Genomic DNA, 20,190 nt, shown 5'->3' on the forward strand with positions numbered 1-20,190 from the left:
TGACTTTCTCTATTTTATGATCCCACCAGTTTTTGCTTACAGGCAAATGATATTTTTTGCAGATCTTCCAATGCACCATTGTTGCTACTTTGTCATGCCGCTGCTTGTAGTCAGTCTGTGCAATCTTCTTGCAACAGCTTACCAGGTGGTCCACTGTTTCTTCAGCTCCTTTGCATAGGCGGCACTTACTGTCTGTTGCTGCCTTCTCAATTTTGACTTTATATGCATTTGTCCTTAAGGCTTGGTCTTGTGCAGCCAGAATTAGTCCCTTGGTCTCTTTCTTCAATTTTCCTGCTCTTAGCCATTGCCAGGTCTTGTTATTATCTGCTTTCCCAGCTATTTTTTTAATGTATTGGCCATGTAGAGCTTTGTCTTCCCTTTGTCTTCATTTGGTCTTTCTTGTAGGCCAGTTTGGTTTCTCCAGTAGTCAGTAAGCCTTCCTGATATACTAATTTCAGTGCATCTTCATCATTGTTTTTCAGATATTATTATTATTATCGATCATCGCACAGTCAGCCAGATGTTTAGACTGGATTTGGCATTTTGTCTACCTATCGAGTCCTTACCCAGGACCTGGGATAGGCAGATGTGGATGTTTGATGGTATTACAGATATCGTCGCAGGATGGAAGCAGTTCCTAATAAGGCTGCCTTTTGCAATTGACTAATAGCGAATTTGTCAATGCCAATGGTGTTCAAGTGGTGCTCCAGTTGTTTTGGGATTGCACCCAAGGAGCCTATGACTATTGGTACTACCCTTGCTTACTTTTGCCACAGTCTTTCTATTTCTATTTGTAGGTCTTTGTATTTTGTTATCTTCTCCAGTTCTTTCTCTTCTATTCTGCTATCTCCAGGCACTGCCACATCCACTATCCAGACTTTTTTGTCTTTCTTATCGACAATTGTTAAGTCTGGGGTGTTATGTTGCAGGTGCTTGTCTGTTTGAATTCTGAAGTCCCAGAGCAGTTTAATTTTATCATTTTCTATGACTTTCTCTATTTTATGATCCCACCAGTTTTTGCTTACAGGCAAATGATATTTTTTGCAGATCTTCCAATGCACCATTGTTGCTACTTTGTCATGCCGCTGCTTGTAATCATTTTGTGCAATCTTCTTGCAACAGCTTACCAAGTGGTCCACTGTTTCTTCAGCTTCTTTGCATAGGCGGCACTTACTGTCTGTTGCTGTCTTCTCAATTTTGACTTTGTATGCATTTGTCCTTAAGGCTTGGTCTTGTGCAGCCAGAATTAGTCCCTCGGTCTCTTTCTTCAATTTTCCTGCTCTTAGCCATTGCCAGGTTTTATTATTATCTGCTTTCCCAGCTATTTTTTCCATGTATTGGCCATGTAGTGCTTTGTCTTCCCATGCCTCTATTCTGTTCTTCATTTGGTCTTTCTTGTAGGCCAGTTTGGTCTCTCCAGTAGTTAGTAAGCCTTCCTGATATACTAATTTCAGTGCATCTTCATCATTGTTCTTCAGATATTCTTCCAAAGCCATTTTTTCTTCTTCAACCATCTGATGTACTTGTAGCATTCCACGCCCACCTATTTGCCTTGGTAGATAAAGTCTATCAATGTCACTGCGTGGATGAAGGGCATGATTCATTGTCATTATTTTTCTGGTCTGCCTATCCATTGCTTTTAGTTCTGCTTGAGTCCAGTCCACTATTCCAGCTGTGTACCTAATGACTAGGATTGCCCAGGTGTTGATTGCCTTTATGGTATTTCCTCCATTGAGTTTGGATTTAAGATCTTCTTCACTCTCTTGATGTATTCACCTCTAATCTTTTTCTTGACTTCAGTGTGCTTGATGTTGTCAGCTTGAAGGATACCCAAGTATTTGTAGTACTCTTCCTCATCCAGACTCTTAATGTTATTTTCGTGGGGCATCTTGATTCCTTCAGTTTTCACTATTTTTCCTTGTTTGATAGTAAGTGTGGCACATTTGTCCAAGCCAAACTCCATTACAATATCTTGGCTATATATACGGACAGTGTTGAGCAGCGATTCTATTTCAGATGATGTTTTTCCATACAGCTTCAGATCATCCATATAAAGGAGGTGGGATAGTCTGGCAGATGTTTTTGATGTTTGATAGCCATGTCCTGAGTTATTCAGTATTGTTGACAGAGGAAACAGTGCAATAACAAATAGTAATGGTGATAATGAATCTCCTTGAAATATTCCTCTCTTGATATTAACCTCTCCCAGCCTCTCACCATTGATCTGCAACTGTGTCTTCCATTGTGCCATCGATCTTTGCACAAATTTTCTGATGTTTCTACTGACTCCTGTTATTTCTAGGCACTTGATTATCCAATCATGTGGCAGAGAGTCAAATGCCTTTTTGTAGTCAATCCATGCCACATTCAGGTTGGTCTTCCTTCTCTTGCAGTTTTCCAAGATCATTTTGTCTATTAGGAGTTGATCTTTTGTTCCTCTGCTATTGGGGCGGTTTCCTTTCTGCTCAGGTGGAAAGAGATTGTTTTCAACTAGATGCTGTTGCACTGCATCAGCTACCACACCAGTTAGTAATTTGAAAGTTGTTGGTAAGCAGGTAATTGGCCTGTAGTTACCTGGTGTTGCCCCTTTTGCTGGATTTTTCATTATTAGGTAGGTTTTCCCAGTTGTTAGCCACTTTTCAATTTCTCCTCCTTGTAGTATATTGTTGAACTGTTGGCAATGAGTGGGTGTATAACAGTTAGATGTTTCAACCAAAACCCATGCAGTTCATCTTCACCTGGTGCTGACCAATTTTTGATTTTCTTTGCTCTTTTTTGTACCATTTTTGTTGTTATTACTAGTTCTTTCATTTCAACTTCTGTTTTATTTGCATCCACCTCTTTTAACCAAGCCGCATCCTTGTTGTATTTCTTTGGGTTATCCCATATCTGCTTCCAGAACTGCACTGTTTCTTCCTTGTCAGGTACTGACTGATTCTTTGCAGTTTCTCCATTGATGGATTGGTAGAAACATTTTCTTCTTCTTCTTCTTCTTCTTCTTCTTCTTCTTCTTCTTCTTCTTCTTCTTCTTCTTCTTCTTCTTCTTCTTCTTCTTCTTCTTATTATTATTATTATTATTATTATTATTATTATTATTATTATTCTTATTATTCTTATTCTTATTATTATTATTATTATTATTAAGATGCCAGGCCTCGATGTGCAAAGCACAGCCCCTCCCATTTGAATCAGGGCCCTTATTATAAGTTACAGGGAGTCCTTGACTTATAACAAGTTGCTTAGCAACTATTTGAAGTTACTTGAAGTTATGACAGAGCCCCAAAATGGGACTTATGATCTGGATTCAAAATAATAATGGCTGATGCCCCCCTGCAGTCACGTGACCACATTTTGGGTACTTGGCAACTGTCCCACATTTATGGATCTTTGCAATGCCCTGCGATCACGTGACCACAATTTACAATGTTTTTGTGAACAATGGGTTCACTTAGCGACTGTGGTGTTCACTTAATGACCATAAATCATGGTGTTGAAGGGATTTTATTATGCTTATGATTTTAGTATGTTTAAGTTTGACATTAGCATTTGTTATGTATATAGTAACCATTCTATATTGATACTTATAGTATTATCATGTAATCATTGTTTTGTTATTTTGTAATCATTATTTTGTAGTTAATTGCTTGATCAGATGCTTTAGGTATAGGTGATTGCTTATATGAAAAGAGCACAGTAAGGGGAGGGGGAAAGGAATTACGGATGGAGCCTAGGTTGTTGTGTATGAGTCATCATCTAGGAATTATTTTTTTGTGCCATCTTATGCCTAGTACCAAGACCTGATCTCTTTGTTCTGAAAAGGTATAAAAGGTGGAAGACATCTTTTCTGGCTGTTGCCTTCATCTCTCTACCAGCCACAAAGAGAGATGGGGTCACCCAACTCTGTTTTGATCAAAATAAAAGTTGTTTGCTTGCTGAAACCTCAGCTCAGGAGTTTCTTTGGCTCTTTTAAATTCCTGAGTAATGCTGGGGCAATTGTGAGGCTAAGTGGAAAACCTTACAGTGTAAAATCAGAGGCCGTCCCGTGGTGACCCGTTGGTCAGGGGTCCTCAACTTCGACAACTTTAAGACTTGTGGACTTCAACTCCCAGAATTCCTCAGCCGGCCCTGGCTGGCTGAGGAGTTCTGGGAGTTAAACTCCACAAGTCTTAAAGTTGCCACGGTTGAGAACCCCTGCGTTGTATGATCGTCATGACTTATAACCAAAATTGTGAGCTCAATTATGGTTGTATGTCAAGGAACAGAATCTGGCAGATCTGAATGTACCTCCCTCCTCCCTCCCTTCATTTTCAAGAGAACCAGGAAGGGTCAAGCCTGAGTCATTTTCTCAAATTACATTTCAGCCTCACAGCTCAAATTTCTCCCATCTCCTAGTGGTGGCTCTTCCTCCTGTTCCGCTAGGTCAGTGTTTCTCAACCTTGGCAATTTTAAGGCATGTGGACTTCAACTCCCAGAATTCCACAGCCAGCAATGCTGGCTGTGGAATTCTGGGAGTTGAAGTCCACATGCCTTAAAATTGTCAAGGTTGAGAAACACTGCTCTAGGTTATTCTTTCTGCCAATTACATGAGGACAAGTTTGCACTGTGGTCAGATGCAAGCAGGGAAAAGTCCTCCATGTGCAAAGTGAGTGCTCCATCTCTGAACGAGCCCCCACTTGATCTCCTGGCTGGAACGGGGAAGTCAGAAGCTTCTGGATCTGGCTCAGCTAGGAAGGTGATGCTCGGGGTGACAACGCTTCTGTCTATGTTACCAGGGAGCTGTGCAAAATAATGGCGCTCATTAGGCCATGTTTACGCAGCTAATTGCCCTCGTGCCAGGCAGTAAATCTTTCCCTCTGCATCATGCCTCTGCTTTGGTGTGCACTCTTGTGCCTTAATGGGTTGGCCTGCAAAAGGGCTGACGTCCGGAGCTAATGAGGGTGGGACATGGGGAGGGGGCACTGGGGTGGAAAGAATCTATGGCAGGGAGGTGAGGCCTGGCTGCATTCGGGTGGCGTGATGGGGATGCTGAAAATGTGAGAAATTTGGATTAAGGCAAGGCTGGAAAGCAACATGGCAAGCGGAGTAGCTCCGCCCCCAAATTTAAAATACTGCTCACGTTTCTGAAATATATGCTTATTGAGCTAGTTTTTAAAATTAGGCATGAGACCCAAGTTGACTTTCTATCCTAAGACAACTACTAGAAGATCTCAAAAGTGGGGACGCCCTTTCTTTCTTTCTTTCTTTCTTTCTTTCTTTCTTTCTTTCTTTCATTCATTCCTATAGCTGCCCAACTCAATTAAGTGACTCTGGCCAGCTTACAATTCTAAGTATGTCACCTGGGGATCTTCAGAGGCATTTTGCTGGCCACTGTGGGAGCAAGAAGACGGTCTGGAAGGATCTTTACAATGGGTTTTAACTACTGCTAGTCCTCATTTAGTGACTGCCTTGTTTAGCAAATGTTTAGCACATGTCACATTGTAATTCTGCAGACAGCTCCTGCATTTATGACCTTTGCAGGTCCATAAAGCAAAGGAAAACTGAGGTAAGATCATAAGCATAGTTGCAGTTCCATTTATCAATCACTTTGTTTAACAATCAAGTTGGAGGTCCCAACTGAGGACTATCTATATTTCCTTTATCGGACTTTTAAAGGGAATGTTAATCAAATTAACTGAGGAACAGTTGCATGTATCAATAGCTGCTGGCCAGGAAAAGTGATATAATTGGACCTCCTTATACAAGAGGAGTCTACCTCTTTCATATGAAGAAGTATACTGGGAGTAGAACTTTGGGCACTTTAGGGCTGCGTTGGGGTCTATTTATTACTTTATTACTTTATAAGTAATTCAAGACAGCAAACATATATAATATAGTCCTCCTTCTAATTTCCCCACAACAACTCTGTGAAGCGGATTGGGTTGAGAGAGAAAGTGATTGGCCCAAAAGTCACCCAGCCAGCTTTCAGGCCTAAGGTGGGACTAGAACTCACTGTCTTCTGGTTTCTAGGCCAGCACCTTAACCACTACATGAAACTGGCTTAGTGAAATGTGCAAACCCAGCCACATGGGCTTATTCAGTAAATCAAACTTTATTAGACAAGCCCATTTAATAAATTATGCTTCAGTTTGTTAACGTGAAATCAAAGTGTAGTCTGATCCTCTGATATTTCTGTGCTTTCTAACAAAACATGAGGATGCCTACAAAGTGGTTACAGAATAGAACAAAATAAGGAGTGGGAAAGGACCTTGGAGGTGTTTTAGTCCAGGGGTAGGGAACCTTGGCTTTTTTATGACTTGGGGATTTCAACTCCCAGAATTCCTGAGACAGCATGACTGGTTCGGGAATTCTGGGTATTGAAGTCCACAAGTCATAAAAGAGCCAAGGTTCCCTACCCCTGTTCTAGTCCAACACCCTGCTCAGGCAGGAAGACCTGTCCTATACCATTTCAGACAAATGGTTGTGCAATATCTTCTTAAAAACTTTGGGAACATCCACAACTTCTGGAGGCAAGTTGTTCCACTGGTTAATTGTTCTGACTGTCAGGAAATTTCTCCTTAGTTCTAGGTTGCTTCTCTTCTTGGTTAGTTTCCATCCGTTGCTTCTTGTCCTGCCTTCAGGTACTTTGGAGAATAGCTTGATTCCCTCTTCTTTGTGGCAGCCCCTGAGATATTGGAACACTGCTGTCGTGTCACCCCTCATCCTTCTCTTCGTTAAACTAGACATACCCAATTCCAGCAACTGTTTCTTATATGCTTTCGCCTCCAGTCCCCTAATCATCTTTGCTGCTCTTCTCTATACTCTTTCTAAAGTCTCCACATAAGGGTCACATATATTCACTGAGGTAGCCACTGGAGTTTAATATTTAGTTCCATGTTTAAATTTCCTATTTTCCTTCTTAAAAATAAAGTACACGCCCTGCTTTATATGACAGCTACAATTCCTCTGTTTTGCGCTAAAATGACAAGAGGATTCCAAACAAACTCCAGAAATTTCCTTCACGGTAGAGCTATGGCACTCTAAAAATCTACAATGAGTAAATTGCTTCGATTAAAAAAAAGTGTAACTGACTTTCTACTGTGTTTCTTAGTACATTTTGATTGATGAAGCAGATTCTGAAAATCCGCCTGTAAACACAGTACCTTAAATAATAAAAACAACATAAATCAATGCTGACACTCTGTGCCTTGTTGTGCAAACACTCTTCCTTGCCTCTGCAACCCAAAGTCTGGAAAATACAAATGTATGCTTAGCTCCACATCAATCCCTGGCTTCTAGAAGCTAAACATGCCTCAGAGGGTGGAGAGGAAGATTGATTGGCTGCTAATGAGATGAATGTGTGCGCAGGCGTATGGGTGTTTGTGTGTGAGAGAGAAAGAACATGAACTCACCCTGTTGTGGTTCTAATTGGCACCTCAGGGCAGCCATTCCAGAGAAGTGATGGCTCATTGGCTTGGCACAAATCACAGTAATGGCGAGGCAACTTTTTTGCCCATATCTTGAGGCCTGTTCCTTTCCCAAGAAGAACTTGGTTTGGTTCCAGCCAGCTAGCAGCAAGGGCAAGCAGCGGGCAAATCAGCCCAGCCTCTCTATCCTGCCCAACTGATGAAGCTCTATGGCAAGCCACAATTGTGACTTGGGGCTGGTGTGGGTTAGATCAGGGGTCCTCAACCTTAACAACTTTAAGACTTGTGGACTTCAACTCTCAGAATTCCTCAGCTGGCCCTGGCCGGCTGAGGAATTCTGGGAGTTAAAGTCCACAAGTCTTAAAGTTGCCAAAGTTGAGGACCCCTGGGTTAGATTGTAACCCAAAGCCCCAAAGCTGGACTTGAGGGAGGCTTGGGTGCTATTCCTCGCTGTCATTTTAATGTGGAATGATGAACAATCACTAGAATAATGATGTGTCTGCATAATTACTGGAATAGTGCTGTGTTAGTAGTATGTGACGAACCTAATGTGCATTGCACTTGGATAGAATGTATCCAAGCAAACTCTCCATTGTATACCCGTGAGAAAGGAACCTAATGTATTACAATGTGTATTCCTTTGTTCCTGAGAAAAAGAAAGTATAAAACTGAAGTCTGAATCTGCCCTTGGGGTTCAGAATTGCTGTTGTTATTGCTTCTGAACCTGCGCAATAAATCTCTCTGCTAAAACCCTCTGGAATTGGTAAGAGTCCTTTCGTTTTCCATAAGAATTTTTTGCAGGGTGTCTTGTTTTGTTGTGTCAGAATAAACTTTGAGACTGCTGCAGTTCTCCCTTTGTTTGGTGAGTGCAAGGAAGTCACCCACTAGCATTCGTAATAGAGATATTATGATGTTTAGCATTATCAAGTTGGAGTTATTGATCTTGGATATTGCTAAGTGACCTATGAGCATCACCAAATTGAACTGTAACGGAGTCAATGTAATATGACATATTTATGGCCCCAGAATGTAAACAACCTATTGATTTAATTTGGGGGACAACTATTTGTGGAAAATGCACTTTGTGAATACAGTGACTATAATCTGGATTAGAATTAAATGATTACCACAGGCATTCAAGAAGAGTTCTCATCCTCAAATCCCTATTCTATACAGCAGGAGTCCCCAATCCCGGTCTGTGGACCAGTACCGGGCTGTGGCATGCCAGCAACCGGGCCTCACAAGCAAAGCCCTATCTGCGGGATGCAGGCAGCACACAAAACCACGCCCACTCCAATCTGTGGAAAGATCTCTCTCCACGGAACCGGTCCCTGGTGCCCAAAAGGTTGGGGACCTCTGCTATACAGTATGGGAATCCCCTGAGCACTGTGTGAATTGAAACAAACCATAATTTATTCAACCCACAATTAAAACTTGGTTTACCACAATACAGGTAGTCCTCAACACAGACCATAATTGAGTCCAAAATTTCTGTTGCTAAGCAAAGCAGTTGCTAAGTGAGTTTTGCCCCATTTTATGACCTTTTTTGCTGCAGTAGTTAAATGAATCAGTGCAGTTAAGTGAATCATGTGGTCATTAAGTGAATCTGGCTTCCCCATTGTTGACTTGCTTGTAGGAAGCCAGCTGGGAAGGTTACAAATGATGATCATAAGACCCCTGGACATTGTAACATACCAAGTGCCAAGTGCCTAAATTCTAATCACAGGACCATGGCGATACTACAGTGGTGGTAAGTTTGTAAATGGGTCAGAAGTCACTTTTTTTCAGTACTGTTATAACAGGGGTGTCAAACTCGCAATGTCACGTGAGGTGTTACAATGTATCGTGACTTTTTTGCCATTACAGATAATGGGGTGGGCGCAGTTTCGCTATGATGCATCTGGCCGACAGTTTGACACCCCTGTGTTATAACTTCAAGCAGTTATTAAACAAATGGTTGTAAGTCAAGGACTGTCTTTATGTAAATACAAATAAAAGTCACTCTAAAACAGTGGCAGGAACACCCCCATAAATTGCTTTTAGCCCTCTCTCTTTCCACTTTCAGGAGAGCAATTTGTCTTTCCTCTCAAGACAGATCTCACCCTGTCTTGTACAAGGAATATATTCAGTTTATTTGTTGTTTTTTACCTAGTTTAGTGTTCCATTTTAGACTTGCAGGTAGTCCTCAATTTATGACCACTCGTTTAATGACCATTTGAAGTTACAATGATATTGAAAAAAGTGATTTACGACCAATTCTTGAACTTATAACCCTTGCAATGTCCCCCACAATCGCATGACCAAACTTTGGGTGCTTGGCAACTAGTATGTACAGTATTTATAATGGTTGCCACATCCCAGACTCACATGATTGCCGTTTGCAGCCTTCTTAGGAGCTTCTAACAAGCAAAATCAATGGGGAAAGCTGAATTGACTTAATAACCACATGATTCGCCTAACAGTCGAGATGATTCATTTGGAGACTGAAGCAAAAAAGATTGTAAAATTGGGCGCTAATCATTAAAAGACCACATTGCTTAGGGCAGCGGCTCCCAAACTTTTCTATACCCCGTACCCCTAGAATGCTTCTGATATATATTCTTGTACTCCTTACAAAAGTTCGAAATAACAGCAACGAATTATGCATATACACTATTTTGAAAATCCAAGTTTTTGCACCCCCTGGAATATCGTCTCGCACCCCCAGGGGGTGCAAGCACACCTGGTTGGGAACCCTTGCCTTAGAAGATAGAATTTGCAGTCCCAGTTATGCCGTCCCAATTGCCTTAAAATGCTATAGGTATAGGAGTCTAATCAGTGGTGGGATTCAAATATGTGAACGACCGGTTTTCTGTGTGGATGCCACTTCCAGAAGTCCATTCTGGGCCTGGGCAACAAAAAATTAGCTACCGGTTCTGCTGAAGTGGTGCGAACCAGCTGAATCCCACCACTGAGTCTAATGGATGATGGATAAGTTAAGGAAAGTTGATTTTCTGCACAGGCAATTTCTATTTCAATGCAAGATACCCGAGTTCCAATTTGGAGTGGTTTGCATGCAAAACAGGTGCCCTCAACAACATGTTAGCACTGTGCAAGGTTTCCTTACAATCTTCTCTAGTCCTGATTTGCCTTGATTTGATTAATTCTGGAGGCACAATTCTGGAGGTTTTTAAGAATAGACTGGACAGCCATTTGTCTGGAATGATATAGGATCTCCTACTATGGGCAGGGGGTTGGACTAGAAGACCTCCAAGGTCCCTTCCAATACTATTGTTCTATGTTCTGTGATTTTTTTTCCCATGAACTGGCAGAGATTTCCCAAGAACTAAATGGCTTTTCCCATCTCCGGCAAAATCCAGAGTCATCTACCAGCAAAGCCTGTCATTTGCCACTTGTTGATGAAATTTGAACTTTCAATCCTGTGGTTCCTGAGGTCCTCCATTCCACAAAACCCTGGTATGTGTGAGCTGCACAAGCATGCTAAGATAGCCATGACCCCAGCAGGCTAGATGGAACACAAAGGGAAAAAAACACTGACCAGTTTAATTGGGCAGGTGAAGAACTGAACAAGCGTGACCAGTAACCAAGAAACACTGGGCCTGAAACACAAGGAGCCCAGCTGCCCTTGACCTGCTGAAACATCTTCAGTGCAGATTGAGGCTTGCCTCCATCATCCAAGAAGAAGGAGGAGGAGGAGGAGGAGGAGGAGGAGGAGGAGGAGGAGAAGAAGAAGAAGAAGAAGAAGAAGAAGAAGAAGAAGAAGAAGAAGAAGAAGAAGAAGAAGAAGAAGAAGAAGAAGAAGAAGAAGAAGAAGAAGAAGAAGAAGAAGAAGAAGAAGAAGAAGAAGAAGAAGAAGAAGACCTTACCCCTGGATGATTGTTTTTGTATTGTTGTTTGTTATGTTTTATGTGTTTTTTATTGTTAGCCGCCCAGAGTCCTTCGGGAGTGGGGCGGCTTATAAATTTTAAAAATAAAATAAATAAAATAAAATAAAGAAGGATCAGACATGTCAGGTCCTGGCTAGGAGAACAATTCTGCCTGCAAAATCCTTTTGAGGCCAATCAGCAGTTGTTGTTTTTACTACTACCAAGCTCAAAATCCTGAAAACACCACGAACCAACTGACCAACATTCATCTGATTGATCAATATGTTATACAGGTAGTCCTTGACTTACAACCACCACTGAACCCAATGCTGTCTTCTTGCGAAGCAAGACAGTTGTTAAGTAAATTTGGCCCCATTTTACGACCTTTCTTGCCACAGTTGTTAAGTGAATCACTGCAGTTGTTAGATTAATAACACAGCTGTTAAGTGAATCTGGCTTCCCCATTGACTTTGCTTGTCAGAAGGTTGCAAAAGGTGAGCACATGATCCCGGGACACTGCAACCGTCATAAATACATGCCAGATGCCAAGCATCCAAATTTTGATTGTGTGATCATAGCGATGTGCGATGGTCGTAAGTATAAAAAATGATTATAAGTCACTTTTTTCAGTGCTATTGTAATTCAGACAATCACTAAACAAATGGATACAAGTCGAAAACTACCTGTAGAAGTATTGGAAGGGACTTTAGAGTTTCAACCCCCTGCCCAGAATAATAGTTTTCTTCATGTCAAGTTTGATTCCTTGCATGCATATATCCTTGTAATTATCTTGGCAAAAGTATGAAAGTGGTTTGTCATTCCTTTCTTCCAGGGAAGTTTTTTTTCCCCTTCAGTTTCCTAGTCTGGCCAGCAACCTTAAGATTTCTTCATGGTCTCCTATCCAAGTTCTGCTTACATTTTTCAGGCTCTGTCTAAGTCAGTTAAATGCTACCTACCACCTGGCTGGGCAGTTGATGGAGAAATATGAGAAGTCAAAAGACAGCTCTGAAGGTTTAAGACAGGGGTAGTCAACCTTGGCTCTTTTATGACTCGTGGACTTCAACTCCCAGAATTCCTGAGCCAGCTGTGCTGGCTCAGGAATTCTGGGAGTTGAAGTCCACGAGTCATAAAAGAGTCAAGGTTGACTACCCCTGGTTTAAGATGTTAGATATGAAACAGAGGATCTTTTACATGCAAAGCAGGCACTTCATCAATAAAATAGGTAGCTTTTTCACACTTGTTTATGGGCTACAATTTTTGCTTTGCTGAACATCTCTGATGGCCCACATTTGCTGAAAGCCGATTGTATCTTTGCGGAATAACAATATAGTACACAACTCTCCTCGCTCTTTTGGGTCCTTGCTGTATTGTCCTTTTTGACTCAGGTAGAATATTTTAAGAGTGCTAATCGGCTGATGAATAGCCAACGGCATGCAATTTCCTTGCCCTCTCTCCTAAGTTATGTGTGTCCTTTTACCACAGATTTATCAGGGATGCCATGCCAAGCCTGGTCACATCAGCCTTCAAATAAGCAAGGCAGACGCAATGAGGTTTATGCCCAATGGCTGCACAATGTCTTAATTAGGAAAAAAAGGGTTGTTTTGCAATGCATAAAGAATCCGTCTGAGATTGCATGAAAGATGGAAGGAAGTTTGGCATTGCCAGGCTATCCTGATTCATATGTACAGTAAATTGCTTGTGAAAAAATGTATAATTTGGCTTATAAAACAAGACCGATCATGGAATGTCAGTTGCCTTCCAGCATATTATCTTATTTATTTTGTGTATTTAACTGCTGCTATCATAATCAAACGTGAGTAGATTAATAGGTACAACTTCAGTGGGAAGGTAACCGCATTCTGTGTGCCTTTGGCATATAGCCAGGCTGACCACAGGACCATAGAAATTGTCTTCAGACAACGCTTGGCTTCCTCAGCCGAGAAATGGAGATGAGCACTGTGCCCTCCAGTCAGACACAGCTGGACAGGGAAACATTTACCTTTATTGTAATCATCTTTTATTTATTGATCTCCTCAAATTGAGTACCCAGACAACCTTATATCAAACGCAATAAGGGTGTCTGCAGGGGAGGGATCAGAATAGTCAAAATGGTGCCCATAATATCTGAAAAAAGAGGTGGAGCTTTGACCCCAACTTATATTTTTGAAATTGTGCCTCCATGGACCTCCCTGTATCCTAAGGTTTGCTGGTATCCAGTTTGGCAAGGATGTGTCCTGCTTTTCCCCCAAATCTCCAGCTAGCTCAGCTATCCATCATGGCCTCCATTTCTCTTCTCTCCCCAACTTTCTTACCTCCATGCTCAGAAAGGACATGGTTGTTCGGCTGCGACGCATGATGTCAAAACGTCCAGGCACAATTATTGTTCTGTTTCCTATTTTTTTTTTAAAAAAAGGGGAGGGAGACAGAGACAGATCATGAATCATGCCTGTTTGAAGATTTCTCAAATACTGTACCAATCTTTATTTTAGTTGTTTTAATTTTATGGTAGATTTATATCCTACTTTCCTCCTCAAAGTGGTAGTTTTTCCTCATTATAATTCACCGCCCAGAGCCATGAGGGAGATGGGTGATTAAAAAGTTAGATATAGATAAACAGACAGATAGAAGGGATGGATGGATGGATGGATGGATGGATGGATGGCTAATAGAGATAGAGAGAGGTGGGGATGGATGGATGGAGAGGGAGAGAGGGAGAGAGAGGGAGAGGGAGAGAGAACAAGTAGCCAACACATATCAGAAGATCACCTCTACAAAGAAAGATTTGATGTCTGGGGCTTCTTGATGTAACAGGGTTGTTGGCTCCCACACCCTCCAAGTAATTGTGAGATTTCCCCAATTTCCCTGTGATCATTCCAAGATCGTCAATTTTGTGTTTATTTATTTGTATCCTGCCTTTATTATTTCTTACATATAACAAGGCAGAGGACAAATCCAACACATCTCCCTCCTTTGATTTTCCCCACAACAGCCCTGTGAAGTGGGTTGGGCTGAGAGAGAATGACTGGCCAAGGTTGCCAGCTGGCTTTCATGCCTAAGGCAGGATTAGAACTCAGTCTCTTCCTTTCTAGCCTGGTGCCTTAACCACTAGAGTACATGCTCAGATGACACAAACGCACATCTTTTCACTGCTTGCCAGCAAAACCCAGACCAGCCTGCTTGTTTTCTGTCAGTAATGGCTCAGTTCTGACAGAGCAAGCCAGCTGAAGCCTGCTGGTGCTCACCTGCATTTTGTTGGCAAGGAATACAGGCAGACCTCGGTTTACAACCATTCATTTAACAACCATTCAAACTTACAAGAGCACTGAAAAAAGTGACTTCTAACCAGCCCTCACCCTTACGATTGTCACAGCATCCCCATGGTCAAGAATTTGGGCATTTTGCAACCAGCCTTTATTTACGACAATTGCAGTGTTCCAGAGTCATGTGATCACCATTTACAACTTTCCCAGCTGGCTTCCAAGAAGCAAAATCAAAATCAATGGGGGAATCTAGATTCATTTAATGACGGCATGATTCACTTAACAACTGCATCGTTGTGTTTAACAACCACGCAAAAAGACCATAAAATCCTATGTGACTCATTTAATAATTGCCTTGCTTAGGAACAGAAATTTTGGGCCCAAGTGTGTTTATAATTTGAAGATTACTTATAATTAAAATGCTATTTTCTCCTAGGATTTTTTTTTTTTAAATATGCAACTTAAGGTATATTAAAGGAGTCCACTTGCTATGGCACAGAGGCCCACTGGAAATCAAGGCCCAGTTTCCTACCAGGTAACTCCACGAGCTATACAACTGCCTGAGAGAAGGATGAAAGCATACTTTAGTTTCACAGGCCAGATTGCTTGTTACCCAAAGTTCATGAATGAATTAAATGGTTGCTTTCTCTGCTAAGGCCAAAAGAGAGAGAAAAAAGAAAAAGTTGGAGGGTGAGGGATATTTAAAAGGCCAATTCCAATAATACTCTGGAAAAGTCCATTAGAAAACCAATGGGCTGGATCTTCAGGGTCTTTTCACACAAATGCAAAATGTGTGGAATGTGTGTCTCCAAGAGGTGGCAATAGTTACTTATTAAACACACTGAATGCAAATGAGGGCTCTATCAATAATCCAAAATAAATAAAGCCTCCAGGTTGTAGAAAGTCTACCTCTAAGTGCGAGCAGGTGGAGCAAAAACAGAATGGCTTCCCACAATATATCCTGCAAATGGGCTTCAATGTTAGACAATCTGGCAGTTCCCTTTGGAATCAGCATGCTGGCCTATCTGGGCACTTTTCTTTGTTCCTGCAGTTTACCTTATATTCTTATGAGTATACCTTCATGCCTCTGCTGACTTTTCCCATAAAGTTACAAACTTTTCTTTTCACTGGTTCTGCTCCAGTGCTTTTTACAAACAGCCAGGCATGTATCACAATTCTTCCAAAGATGTTCTGTTGACCGTTTATCTGGGTACCAAGAAAAATCAGCACCCAACTATGTGTTGTGTTCAGATGGAACACAGGTGCTGGGCTAGAATCAGGAACTGGGTTAAATGCTTGACATTCCATTTTGGAGAATCCCAGCAAAAATAGCAATTTACAGTTTATCTTTCCTACAAGCCAGTGCTTCCCAAACTTTTTCCTTCATTACCCAAAAGTGCTTATCAAAAAGTCATTTTTACTGCTTAACAGTAAATATCCTTATTTCAGTGTTCCTGTTGTGATTGGGTAATGGGTTCACATAAATCACTTTTACCCAATTTGGGGTAATTTACCCCAAGTTTAAAAAGTACTGCTCTAAGGCAATCCTACCCAAACAAAAACAGGGGGGAATCCAAGTGCCAACATTGCTTTGCTAACTTCTTAATCCAAGATGCGTACATATCACCAACCTTCTCCTTTTCCAGTTTCCCAAATGGACTTACACTTTGGCAGGACAGAGAAGCACAAGGACCCTCTCCGCTCCTGGAGTGCAGAGGTGCTGCTTACTAAACGATGCAGCTCAGCAGGAAAGCAATACCTTGTGGAAACTCATTTGACTTCTCCTTCCCTCCCTCTCTCTTTTCAAACAGGCGTGTAACCCTTCCCTGTCCAGGTGCAAGCAAATCAGAGAAGGAAAAAGTGAAAGGAAAAATCCCATCCTGTTTTTTGGCAATATTCTTATGGTGGGTCTCACAGTCAGCCAGACGTTTAGGCTGGATTTGGCATTTTTCTTCACCTACCAGGTCCTTCCCAAGGGTCTGGGATAGGCAGAAGTTGTTGTTTAATAATATTACAGATATTTTTGCAGGATGTAAGCTGTTCCAAATAAAGTTGCCTTTTTCAATTCACAGATGGTGATTTTGTCAATGCCAGTAGTGTTCAAGTGTTTTGGTATTGCATCCAAAGCATCTATTACTATTGGTGCTATCTTTGCTTTCTTTGCCACATTCTATTTCTATTATTATTATGGTTGCTCGGAGTCAGCCAGATGCTTTAGACCAGAGATCTTCAAACTTGGCCCTTTTATGACTTGTGGACTTCAACTCTCAGAATTCCTCAGCCAGGCACGCTGGCTGAGGAATTCTGGGAGTTGAAGTCCACTAGTCATAAAAGGGCCAAGTTTGAAGATCCCTGTTTTACACTGAAGTACTATGGTTGGTCACAGTCAGCCAGAAGTTTAGACTGGATTTGGCATTTTTCTCAACCTATCAAGTCATTCCCAAAGACCTGGAATAGGCAAATGTATATTACTGGAATCCTCTCCTCTTTCCCTTATTTCTCTTTGGAGAGTTTTAGTTAAACTGCCAGCCTGCAAGAGCACAGGTGATGGGATAGCATTGCTGGTTCAATTAAGAGCTGTTAACTTTAATGGATGCTTTTCTTTTCATTTGATTTTGCTCTCTTTGCTGTTTGTGTGAATGTCACAGGAATGGCTTAGGAGAAAACAAGAAAAAGGCATCAGTCCATAGATCACATCTGAAATCCTACCCAGCAAGTCTGGTCTCTCTTCAACAGTTGCTCAACCAACAAAACTCCAAGAAAATGGGGGTTTCTTCAGGACTGCATCATCTCCGTACTTCTGGAAAGAGTTGGTGGATTGCTGTTTGGAGTTCTTATCTGCTCTGTCACAATGTTTCTGAACCTTGGCACTTTAAGATGTGTGAACTTCAACTCCCAGAATTCCCTAGCCAGCCAACACCGCCCTATCCAAAGGTCTAGTTCTAATTTCTTTATTTTAAAAGTTCTGCAAACAATGTAGCAGTGAGGCAAAGTGGCAAGGGTAAATTTTTTTATCAGCTTTAGTGCTGGGTGAATTGCTACTTCTTGACACACCAGTCTTAGGAGTTTATTGTTCTTGTTGTTCAAAACCTGTGCCTTAGAAAATTGGCAGTTTGGATGTATTGGAGGCTATAGGCATCCCCAGGGCCAAAGCTTACTGGTTTATCTGCTACATTTTCCCCTCAAGAAAGTAAATTGATTATGTACCACCAAGTCATTGTTGACTCCTAGTGACAACATAAATAGATATTCTCCATGATGATCCATACCTAATCTGATCTTTCAAGTCTTTCAATGATCCATCTATCATCACTGTAATAATAATAACAACAACAACAACAATAATAATAATAATACCCCCAGTGAGGCACTACCTTTACGTGGTTGTGGGGCTTGTGGACTTTGAGGAAGATGAAAGCTATGCCAGAGGTTCAACCATACTGGACAGGTCTCATCAGAGGAGTCAGACAAAGAGTGTCTCTCCCATAAAAAATATGGTGAAACGTAAATTACAGAATGCCATACCGGCTCGGATGTCACCCGGGTTAACAAGATCCGCGCTAGATATTGGAGTTCCTGGATATCTGGTGAAAAATGGGTTACAGGACTCAGGACTGTTGGCTGAGCAACCAGGGCCAGCAGCTGCAGAACTACTGGAAAAAAAGGTGTTTACCCATCGCAGATACACAGTGATGGAAAACAAAGAAATAATGACCTGTTACTACAGATCAAGTCCAACAAGAAGGGGATATCTAAAATGAATGCACCAGTTCTGGAAAGAACAACATCCAGAATCAGAAATAACAGAACAGAGACTAGCAGATCAACACCGATTTATAATACGAAATAAAGTATTCACAGAAACAGAATTGGACGAACTGCAAAGGTTTACCCAGGGCAAAGAAATCAAAGCCTTACCAGAAGTAAGGCAAACCAGGGGGAGTTGGCAGTGAAAGAATCCAGCAGAGATATACAACTGTTCTCATTTGGAAACCAGGCACCTCTTCCTCAGGAAGAACAAAACCCTCTAACTAAAGAAATAAAAGAATTGAAACAAAGAATAACTGACCATCTAAAACAGCACAAAAACAAAAGAATAAGGCTACCTGCATTGAAGCTTGTTCCAAAGAAACAGCTAGCACAAGCATTAAAAGATGCAAATACTGCAATATCAAGTATAATGCTTGTGCTATCTGTTTCTTTGGAACAAGCTTCAATACAGGCAGCCTTATTCTGTTGTTTTTGTGCTGTTCTAGATGTTCAGTTATTCTTTATTTCAATTCATTATTATTATTATTATTATTATTATTATTATTATTATTATTATTATTATTATTATTATTATTATTATTATTAGCTCTTTTCCAGTCCTCTGGCAGTTCCCCAGTGCTCCAGGATCTTTGAAAAATATAGTTCAGTGGTTCTGAGATCACATCTGCCAGTTCCTTGAGAACCTTGGGGTGTAATCCATCTGGTCCTGGTGATTTGAACTCATCTAGGCTGGACAGGTGTTCACTTACCATTTTCTTGCCTATCTTAACTTGTATTTCTATTTTGTTTTTTATGGCACTATTTTTGATAGGTTGGTCTGTTTTTTCCCTTTGTTTAAAGACAGATGCGAAAAACGAGTTAAATAGTTCTGCTTTCTCCCTGTTGCTTGTCACCTTCTTGCCACTTTCACCCACTAATAGACCAATTGTTTACTTCACTTTTTTCTTGTTTTTTACATGTTGAAAGAAGCTTTTTTTGTTGTTTTTGACTTTGGTCGCAAGCCTTAGTTCATTTTGAGCCTTAGCTTTCCTCACTTCATCTTTGCAGGCTCGGGCTATTTGCTGATATTCTGACTTAGTTATGTGTCCCTCTTTCCACTTTCTGTACTTCTCCTTTTTATCTTTCAATTGATCAGAGAGTTCTTTATGCACATCCATGGAATCCTTCCCAAACCCTCTCTAAGTTTATTGAAATTAGCTCTCTTGAAGTCCAAGACTCTAGTTTGACTGTGTAACAATCTGTCCATCTTGCTACTGGTCATGCTTCTCTTATTTCCCAGAATTATGGACTTTTTCAGAATACTGGATCTTCATATAATGTGTCCACAGTAGGATAATTTGAGCCTGGTCATTTGTAGCTAAAGGTAAAGATTTCCCTGTTTAGTAGCATCCAACTCTAGGGCACAGTGCTCATCATCATTTCTTGGCCAAGGGAGCCAGTATTGTCCAAGACATTTCCATGGTCCTGTGGCCTTTGTGGCTATTCGCCAAAAGCACACGAAATGTTGTTACCTTCTGAAGTGGTAGCTATTAATCTACTTACATTTGCATGCTTTCAAACTGCTAGATTGGCAGGAGCTGGAGCAAGTAATGGGAGCTCACCCCATTGCCTGGCGCTCAGCTCTTGAACTGAGCTTTTTGTCATTTGTACCTCAAGTGAAAACTGAGTTGATTTTTTTTTGATGATCTGTCATTTTATTTTCTTGGCTGTCTATTCCAATTCTAGAACTGAAAAACATAAACACTCTTCCTGTCCTGTTTCCAGGGCTATAGCACAAGTTGTAGAAGAGGCTACTATATATATACTAGCAGATAAGCTGAGATTTGTAGGTACCAAAATGCACACAAAAATCGAGTTCTGCTTATCTGCATATAGGCTTATTCACAAGTA

At 41.1% G+C, this 20,190-nt stretch overlaps 1 protein-coding gene across 3 annotated transcripts in view; it reads right to left on the reverse strand.

Annotated features, from left to right (window-relative positions):
- Positions 1 to 16,282, reverse strand: part of LOC120304293 (cAMP-specific 3',5'-cyclic phosphodiesterase 4C-like) — a 49,416-nt gene extending 33,134 nt beyond the window's left edge. For 2 of the 3 annotated variants that reach the window (XM_039334683.1, XM_039334685.1), the window contains exons 1-2: positions 16,194 to 16,282; positions 13,582 to 13,661 (exon numbers count right to left, since the gene is read on the reverse strand). In XM_039334683.1, coding sequence (XP_039190617.1) covers positions 13,582 to 13,623 — 42 coding nt within the window. In that variant the 5' untranslated portion in view covers positions 13,624 to 13,661; positions 16,194 to 16,282. Of the gene's footprint in view, positions 1 to 13,581; positions 13,662 to 16,160 lie in introns of all 3 variants that reach the window. The other variant, XM_039334684.1, reaches the window with a different exon arrangement.
- Between the last annotated feature and the right edge of the window lie 3,908 nt (positions 16,283 to 20,190).

Source organism: Crotalus tigris, unplaced genomic scaffold, assembly GCF_016545835.1.
Source record: "Crotalus tigris isolate CLP2741 ecotype Arizona unplaced genomic scaffold, ASM1654583v1 scf7180000017633.3093840, whole genome shotgun sequence".
NCBI lineage: Eukaryota > Metazoa > Chordata > Lepidosauria > Squamata > Viperidae > Crotalus > Crotalus tigris.